Genomic DNA, 9,916 nt, shown 5'->3' on the forward strand with positions numbered 1-9,916 from the left:
AGTCTCCATGGAGACCCCAGCCACAACTGGCTGTGAAAGCTCAAGACTGGGGTTGCCATGGAGACTGGCCCCAGCCACGCTGCCAGGACGCGTGGCAGAGCAGGGCAGAGGGCTGCTCCGGAGCCACTGGGATCTTGTGATGGGGCCTATATGCTCTAGGCAGCGGTGCGCAGGCAGGAGATCAGGGCTCTGCCCCAGCTCCTTGCAGCAGTGAAAGCCTGGTCTGGAGCAGGGGCAAAGCGATGATCCCCTGCCTGGGCACCCTTGCTCAGAGCATGCAGGCTACAGATCACAGCTCTGCCCTGGCTCTGGAGCAAACTGCCCCCATCGCAAGATTCCTTTGGCTCTGGAGCAGCCCCCTGCCCTGCTGCTATGCTCCGTGCCAGTGTGGCTGGGGCCAGTCTCCATGGCAACCCCAGCCTTGAGCTTTCACATGCTGCGGCAGCTGGGGCCTCCATGAAGACCAGCCCCAGCCATGCACAGAGGTGTCTGGGAAATGGAGTCCACTGCTGACCAGATTCACCCCATGGGCTGGATTTTAGCTGTCTGTGATCTCAAATGTATAGTGGCTCCCACATTTCCATAATTCTTAAACTATAAAAGGAGAGAATTCCCCCCAAACCCATGTTGGCTAAACAGTGACATTCACCTCCCATTGTGCAGGCCCGAAGACCAGGCCCCAAAAGAGAAGCAGCTGGAAATATGAAACTTGTCAGTCTGGCATATCTAAAATGGGTTCCAATTAAATAAAAGAATCCAGGGCCCCAGGAGCTGCTAACAAGGTAATCCAGCCATGAGATATCTATTAAGAAGACCTACCAATGTGAATAGTCTGAGATGAGATGAACTGCTAATGATGAGTTCATGTTGTAAAGGAAGCCACTGCAGGGCACTTAAATGCTGAAGCTATTGCAGAGGCAAGAATGGGAATAAGTGAGATGGCATATAAATGGTGTTTCTACAGTTTTTGAGGGGGGTGGGGGTTTGGGAGGGGTTGTTTTTTTTAACAGCCATGGTTTTAATGTTGGAAAGAACATCAAGTGCACAAGAGACAGTGGTGCTGCCAGAAAGCTAGAGGAAGTGAGTATTTTGTACATAAAACAGGTGGATGCCAGGCACAATGTAAGAAGATTACAAGTGTCATTGACAGCAGGGGGGAAGAAAGAAGAGAGGATGCAGCAGCTGTCCTTAGTAAGCCCTGTATAAACCAACTCCGAGACAGGATTGCTAGCCTCTCAGTGGTGAACGTTACTATTTTAAAAGACCCATCGCTTCCAACATAAAGGAAAGAAAGAGGGGTAGAAGAGTAACCCTGACTGTCCTTGACATTTATTTTCCGTGGTACTGAAGTGATCTTTCTTGGTGAAAATCTGTTGAGTCACACCATGGATAAATGTGATCCATGGAGTAACTGGGTAATAGCATCCTAATTAGAGAGAAGCTAAAGCTATAAAATGGGGATGCAACACTGCATTTCAAAGGTTCAGAGTCTGGATCCATCACTTGGTTTTGGTTAGCTATAAACACAAGAGCAGCTTGCAAAGTGTGAGCCCTGATTCAGGTTTGGGTTTTGAAAATGCACAAAATTTGGGTGTTGCTTGGGTCAGTTTCATCCTGAATACATTTTATTAAAACTGAAGGATTGTTAAGTTGAATATATGCTAATATTAATTAAACTGAGGCCCCGTTTAACCTCCGATACTCAGGAGCAAGCCCCAGAGGCTATTGAGAACTGCCATGGCTTATATGAAGAGTTGTAGCAGTGGCTGAGAACTGAAAGCCCATGATGCCTAAATAACCACACCAGGGTTTTTTTTAATGTGTGTGGTGGAGAACTGAAAAGTATTTCTTATTTCTTATAAGAAGTGCATACCTTCATGTCTTAGTTTGTTATAGGTTAGTTGCTATGGAGCTAGACCAAGAAGAAATGTTGAAAGAACTGAACAAGAGGGGCAAAATGACAATGGAACTAAGTCTGGGGAAACAATAGCAAATCTTATTTGCTGGCAGACCTTTGCCTGGCTCCATGCAAGCTAGGAAGAGCTCCAGTATTGTTTTTACACTTTGTTCGGTGTGCTTGCTTGGTATTTCTGGGTGGGAGGGGAGGGAAAGGCAGTAAATAGATAATGTTTTGTTTGTGAAGATTCTCTTTTTGTGCCACTAAAATTCAACTTTCTCGGACTAGCAAAAGGAAGCTCTTTCGTGTTCAAAACCGATTTGATTCTGTCTCATGTATGTGGTCAGTTTGGGTCGGTTCTTTCGCCCTGTTTGTAATGATAAATCCCTTCCCCATTCCAATGAAATTCCTAAAATTAATGCTGGAAAGTCAACAGATAAAAAAAGAAGACAAGATAATGTGTGGGGGTAGAGGTGAGGAATGGAGGGGAGAGATCATGGCAGGGCTAACCTCACACTTCATCCTTGGGAGTGAAGATTTGTCTTTGGGGGAAACCTTAAAAATGTGATTGTGTTTGTTATTCATAGATATACTGTGGCTTTGTTTGTAAGATAAGAATATGCCTCACTTCATTTGGGTAAAATACTCATCAATCTCTGCCTCTTTCCCCATGATTGTGGAGTTTGGAACTAATTCAGCTGGCAATGATATAAATGAAAGCTGCTGCTGTTTTTGTTACCGTAATGATCAGCTTATGCTCTTTTAAACTGGAGGAAGGAAAAATAATGCTATTCAATAATAATATTATTTTTTTTGGTTTGGCTTCAGTAGCATGCTGTTATATCGCCAGTCAGGCAGCTCTTTGCTAGACAGTTCCCCCATGACACTGGACATGGCAGCAGCAGTACTGGAAGTAAAAGCAACTTGATGGTCCTGTAAGTGAGTTTTGCTCAATATGATAGGATTTGCAAAGCCTCTGGGAGCTGCTGCTAGTGGCGGTTTCCAACTTTTTCTGTGATTTCTCTTATTCTTTCTGAGACTGATCTTTTCTGCAATTGAAGGAGCACATTTTCAAACCCCACATGGGCTTAAAACCCTACCTAACATCTTACTTGAAGATGTGAGCACAATGTAGGCGAGCATGGACTTTTCAAAGGAGGTAATAAGTCATGGTGAGCAGGTGGAATTACAGAATTCTGTTACAGAATTACTTACAGTTAAAGGAGCAACTTCCTGGGATGGGGAAGAGGAGGAATCAGCACAGATAGATAGCAGTCAGGTGCCCCATTCCTCAAAACTATACCCAACAGCCATAACTTGCATGCATACGGTTCTGGTCAAATTCGTACGCCAGCATAGGCATGCACTTAAATCTTTCCAAAGGGCTTTGTAATGTATGTCACAGAATTTTCCCTGGGTGTCTGTGGGCACAAGCACTTTTAAAAATTCCCTAGCTGCCTGTGGCAGCAGGTTAACCAAATGGGGGTTCACTAAGACAGACAATTCACCCACAGTGTAAAAAATGGCGATTAATTGATAAAGTGATATAGTGAGGTCCTTTGCAGATCCCTAGCAGAGGACCTGTCAATGAGCATCCTAATTACTTAGTGGTATTTATACTACAAACAAAGCGTCTGATTCAAAAGGTTCAGAAGGCAGGATGTGGAGTTCATATTTATACACCCATTCCCTAAGCAGGTCTGTTCCATTTGATTTGGCAACATGTTCAGAGCAAGTCCTAGTTATAAAAAAAAACTGGAGCTACAGAGCTCTCATTCTTTTCAACTTTGTTATATTTTTTTACATTGACACACAGTCATTTTTTTAAAACTTCTTTAAATGCAGAGCTGTGCTCTCTTTTGGCTGAAGCCACAACATTCCTGGCACTTTGTCGCATCAAGTTAATTTTGCAGATTAGAGTGTAATGGCTGAATGGCTTATGCTATACATCAAACTGGAACCAGTAATTAAAGTCTTAGGTCCGCTGAATTTAAGTACAAAGCTCCCACTGAATTCAGTAGAAGATGCACATGTTGCTGTGTCTCAATAGTAAGAGGAAAATGGGTTACTTGCCTGATAAGGATGTTGGAAATTTTGAAGAATGAAGCAGTGTAATAATTAATTCCAAAGGGTGCGTGGGGAGGAACTGCATTAAAAACACATTAATATTTTCTATGCAGCTTGAATTCTGGCTCTCATATACTTACGCATGTGTGTATGCTATTAATATAACATACATATATAGAATATATATCAGTGCATTTAATACTTTTAAGTATTAAATATTCTTACATATTATTGATGTATCTATGCTATATTACTATTATATACATTAAATATTAATATATGCTACTCACATTGATTAAACACATTAAAGTATATTTAAATCCTATCATCACGCATTTATATACATATGCTCTATAAATGCATGATGATAGCGTTTTTTACTCGTGTAATTGCATTACTTTTTCCATAAGTCCTCTGTCTCGGTGACTGTTCAGGGTCAATGATATTCAATAAATGAAGCAATTTTTCAATTGTCTTTATTCAGGAGCTGAAACAAAGTCCATTGAAAGAATTTGATTGGCTTGGGGTTTTTTTTAATCAGATCCTCAGCACAGAAGTGCATGTTTTGGACACTGCATGAAGTCTAAACCATGGCTTGAATGACTGAGATAATGGAAATTAGAAGAAGACATTTAACCATCAGTGGAGTAAGCTTCTTTAAGTTTTCCAAATGGAGTACTGTGAAAAAGAAACTACCTGGCTTTCAGGTGAAGCTTGAAAAGTTTATGAATGGAATTATGCTATGTGTTCACTTGTAACAATCGAAGCCTGGATTCAGTGACCCCAGTGATCTCTTCCATCCCTATGTAATCAATAATAACCCCTTAGGATGGAACTGTTTGTGCAAACACAGCACTAGGTGTTACCTCATGGTCTGCCCATCATTTGTTAAAATGGGGAAAGAAACCACATCAAGAAAGATAAACAGATCTAGAAGCAAACTAGACAGATTTTGTCCCTGCTGCTTGGGGTGTTTCTCTAAGATAAAGATTTTGCTGGAGAGAGGAAAATTCTCCAGAACAGGGGAAGAAGAATCTATTAGTAGAATATCCACAGACATTCAGATATTATGACTGCAGAATTGTTTGATTAGAGTGAATAAGGCAATTGATTTTCTCTAAGTAAACACATGCTAGAAAGCAACATAGACCATCAGAATGGGAATCAGTTGACCCAGTGTCAGGAAAGATGCTGAAATATAAATGAACAAGACAGGAAAATAATATCTTAGTAGCCTAGTTTTAGCATAACATGAGATAAAAGTGTATGAATTCCACCCTCACTCCGAAGCTAAAAGCAGGCATGAGAAACTGTGTATATCATAAAATGTATGTGGATATCATAAAAAGGGGTGGGAGTGTTTTGGACCACTCCTGGGCAATCCCAGCAGTTGAAGGAACTTTTGATAAACCAGTCTTGAAGTGGCCTCAATATTCCCGAGGGCCAAGATGCTGTCAGAAAATAAGTGTTTGACAGCAGCTGACAAAAAGCCCCAAACGTTCAGTATATTGTTTGGATATTAATTTCATCACAGATTTTCCCACAAGGGCACTGACTGGACATTGCCACCTGAAGCCTGAATGCCTTGCAGTACCTTGTAGAATTATGGTATTTTTAAAGACCATACACCAAAAATGTTCAGTATGTGTGTCTGCTATTAAAGAACTAAATTTCCTACTTGGCATCTGAATCCAGTTATGATGGAGTGGGGCCACAGGGGGGCACTGTCTTTGATTCCTTTCTGTCTTTTCTCCCATCAAACTAGTCAACAAAATGGTAACATAAATCAACAGAGAATATGGAAAAACTGGAAATGCCAGGTGTCCAGAATCTGGGTAGTTGGGTGGTTATTATGCCTGTGCAAAGTGGCCAGTATTTGATTTGGATTCCGCTGATTTGGGGGACAGTGACATGATTTGGATCACTGTCCTGAATCAATTTGGCTAAATCCGATTCAAAAGATTTGGCGCTGATTCGGTGTGATTCGGTGATTCGACCATAAGCTGTAATGGGGAATCACTGAAATACCTATAGCTTTGTCATTTTTTTGCAGAATTGGATGAAAACAGCAGTATTGGTAGCCCCTTCTAAGAGCATAAAGCCTGCTAAGTTTCAAAGTGATAAGTGCAGGCGTTTCTGTGAAAGATCACCTCAAACTATGGAAAGCAAAACTCATGTCTTGTGTATGTTAAGGCAGAGTGGAATGAAAACAGCACATGAAGCCTGCCAAGTTTCACGGAGATGGTGCAGAAGATTCTGGGAATTGCACCTCAAGGTTCTGAAAGCAAAACTCGTATCACTTGCATGTGTTAAGGCAGAGAGGGATGAATGCAGCAGGGATGGTAGCCCCTTCTGAGGGTGTGAAGCCTGCCAGGTTTCAAGGAGATAGGTGCAGGGGCTTCTGTGAAAGTGCAGCTCAAACTGCTGAAAGCAAAACTCATGTTACTTGTGTGTATTAACTGGGTTTCTGTTTGTAGCCGTGTTGGTCTAAGGTTCTTTGAGTAGATGTGATATCTTTTATTAGGCCAACTGAATAGTTGGAGAAATATATCTTGGCAAGCTTTTGGGTTTAATAACCCTTCGTCAGGCTGAGGAAGCATCTGCAGTTTCTGTGTGTGCTCTTCCTGCATGGAATGAATAGTACAGAAGCCAGAGGCTGGCATGCAATGCAGGCAAGAAAGCCAGTCAATTAAAATGTAAATTGAAGCACCAGGGGGTGAGAGAAAGGCAGGGGGGCGGAGCAGGGGGATGTAGCAGGTAAAAGTGAAGAGGTACCTGGGGAGTCAGATGTCAGGCAGATTATAGTGCGTCATAAATCCTATGTCTATATTGAGGACATGAGTTTTTGTATCTAGATCACTTCACACACAGCCTTATATGTTGTTTCTACACCCCTCCCCCAGAGCACTGTGATTGGAAGGGAACTCAGGGAAAGATCACAGTCACTGGCCAGCTACAGATATCAATATCTTCCCCCTTTTCCCCCTCCCTCTTCTCAGTTTCTGTTTGCTGCAACCCTGCCTTCCGAATCTCTGAATCTTTTCTGAATCAATTTGGAGGCTTTGACTTGATTCAGACCTGTTAACGGGTCTCTTGATTCTATTCGGATTCAGAGATTCAGGCAACAAAAATGATGAGGGGACTGAAGGACATGACTTACAAGGAGAGGCTGAGGGAACTGGGTTTATTTAGTTTGGAGAAGAGAAGACTGAGAGGGGATTTAATAGCAGCATTTAACTACCTGAGGAGAAGTTTGAAAGAGGATGGAGCTGGACTGTTCTCAGTGGTGGCAGATGATAGAACAAGGGGTAACGGTCTCAAGTTTCAGCAAGAGAAGTTTAGGTTAGATATTAGGAAGAGTTTTCTCACCAGGAGGGTAGTAAAACACTGGAACAGGTTACCCAGAGAGGTTCTGGATTCTCCATCCTTGGAGTTTTCAAAACCTGGCTAGACAAAGCTTTGACTGGGATGATCTAGTTGGGGATGGTCCTGTGTTGAGCAGGGGGTTGGACTAGATGACCTCCTGAGGTTCCTTCCAACCCTCATTTCTATGATTCTGTGATTCTATAATTCAGTGGTGCTGCTGGAAGCATAAGCAGAGGCAGGCAGGCAGGGGTGCAGGGTACAGTCCAATAGGGAGGCAGAGTAGCATTGTGCACATGGCAAGTGGGCGGGCATGCACCATTGCTGCTGTGCAGGAGCAAGGCAGGTGGACTGGAGCAGGTGCCACCCTCCTCACAAGTGCCCACACTGCCTATCTCTTCCTGAGCAGTAGCTAGAAGCAGGGGATGAACTGGCCTGGGCACTACCTGTCCTGGCTGGGGTGGGGATCGGGTGCGGCAGGATGGGGGGAGAATGCTGCTGTAAGCGTGGGGGGGGGGGGGGTTTGGCATCTCCCTGACCCCGGCACCCTTTGTGGTCACCCATGTCGCCCACCCTTAAGACCAGTTCCAAAAGTCATTGTTGTCTTCATGTTTCCGGCATGTACCCAAGCTATTCCTTCCTGTCCTGAAATGAGATTGGACCTCTCAGACCTAATACATGAGTAAAATAATGGGCTTTACATTTAAAAGGAAGTATTTAAAGCCCTTGTTGTAATTAATTAAACACAATAAGATACTGAAGACAAAGCCACTTAAATCTGAATGTGATGTTTTCCAGGCGCATCAGAGGGAAAGCATTGGAGAACTGATTTCTCTATTCTTGCAGTGCTGCATCAGTAAATACATAAAGCTCATAAATGTTATAAGTTAGATTCTGCTCTCAGAGTTACTGATCTCCTTCCAAATAACTGCTCAGAGGATACTATTTTAACTGAGAATAGAATTTGATCCTGGATAGTATCTGAAGGATTAACACAATCACATTCCCCAGTAAAACAATGTGCACAGTTAATGCCATGACATAGGAGTTTTAGGTCAGCCCTTAGGTTTGTCACCTTTTATTATCTATCCTGTGACCACTTTATCAGGTTGAGCTGGATTTAAGGTTTGATTTCTCTCAAGTGTGTTACCAGTGAGATAAAATATTTAGTGTCACAGTTCATTTCATGCCTTATTTGCCAAACAGCCTTATAGTTTTTAGTCAACATTCATAGGGCAACTCCACGTTTTGCATGGTACAGTGCTCCAGCGTGGCACTTATTTATGACCACGTTGCTTTTTATATTCAGATTGGTTAGGTTTTATATTTACTTTAGAATCTTGGGACGTGCATTTATTTGATATTTATTTTAAAGAGTGAGTAAATTTGACATGGGCAGGGATTAGTAGGCAATCTGCTAACCAAAATCCCTCAAGATAACATGATAAAGAGATTTCTTGAAGGTAAAGTAGGCAACCATCAATCCTCTGGATCATGATGTATGTGTAAGAGGTCTAGTCAGATGCCTGATGAATCTTCTTGTAAAGAGTCCTGTGACCATCACACCAAGATCTTTGATGCATATGTCTAGGCAAGAGTATGGAGGAGTGGAGGCTGCCCAAGACCTCCCATCCCCACTTTAGACCATTGAGACAGAATCCAAAGGTCAGACGGAGTCCAGACATTCGGTGCCTCGATGGTTGTAGCTTCTTCCAGACAGCAGCAGAAAAGAAATGCTGCTGACTGCCTAATGCCTCAGTGAGGGTGTATTTCTGTCAGGGTGATGTCCATTAGCCTTCCTTCAATCAAGGAGTACCCACAAGTGTGTACTTCAAGACACTGCCTTTTGGGCACTGTCTTGAAGGCAAGTTTTATTTTAAAAGCCAGCTATTGCAAAGAATAATGACTGTGGGACCTATTTAAAGGATAGCATCTGAGAATTGTATTTGTTTATGTCTTATTCTTCCCTTTAAAAGTTCAGTTCTTTATGCAGATCAAGATGGTCCAGTAATACAGTCTTCTCTTTTAGGTGACACTTGCACAATGGCAGGCTACAATCGGCTTAAAAGCATTCTCTTGGACCTTCAAGCTCATCGCCAGAGCAAACTGGGCAACCCTGTAGAGGATAAAACATCCCAGAAGCGCTTCTTAGTTGAAGATATGTTTAAGTACTTGGATATAAACAGTGATGGACACCTCAGCAGCTCTGAACTGGCTCAGGTGGGTTTATTGTTCAATGAAAATTGAATTATGAAGTGGATTGCATTTTCCATTCAAAGTGTAAATTGAATATAACACAGCAGAATTCTTGTGAGAATACTTGTTTGTAACTGTCTTTCTAACATTAGGTGAAGGAAAGAAAATCTAGTGCAGCATATAAGTCTTTTCCCCCATCTCCCTTGGGAGAAAGAGGTGTTGTCTCAAGCAATTTAGGATATTTTGCAAACAAAAAATATGGCACTTTTCCATATCTCTTGCCATCCTTTCCAAAAATAAACCCCTCACTATTTACAATCATTCTTTGAAATCCTTCCAACACCTGAGAAATATAAAATTAATTTGGATTTCACAATGTATTTAAGTTACAAA

General features: G+C 42.2%; 1 protein-coding gene across 1 annotated transcript in view; it reads left to right on the plus strand.

The window, feature by feature from the left end:
* Positions 1-9,916, plus strand: part of LOC109289773 (follistatin-related protein 4-like) — a 418,807-nt gene that overhangs the window by 381,501 nt on the left and 27,390 nt on the right. The window contains exon 5 of the mRNA XM_019505975.1: positions 9,357-9,547. Coding sequence (XP_019361520.1) covers positions 9,357-9,547 — 191 coding nt within the window. The remainder of the gene's footprint in view (positions 1-9,356; positions 9,548-9,916) is intronic.

The sequence above is a fragment of the Gavialis gangeticus genome, unplaced genomic scaffold, assembly GCF_001723915.1.
Source record: "Gavialis gangeticus isolate Ggan-Ray unplaced genomic scaffold, GavGan_comp1, whole genome shotgun sequence".
Classification (NCBI taxonomy): Eukaryota; Metazoa; Chordata; order Crocodylia; family Gavialidae; genus Gavialis; species Gavialis gangeticus.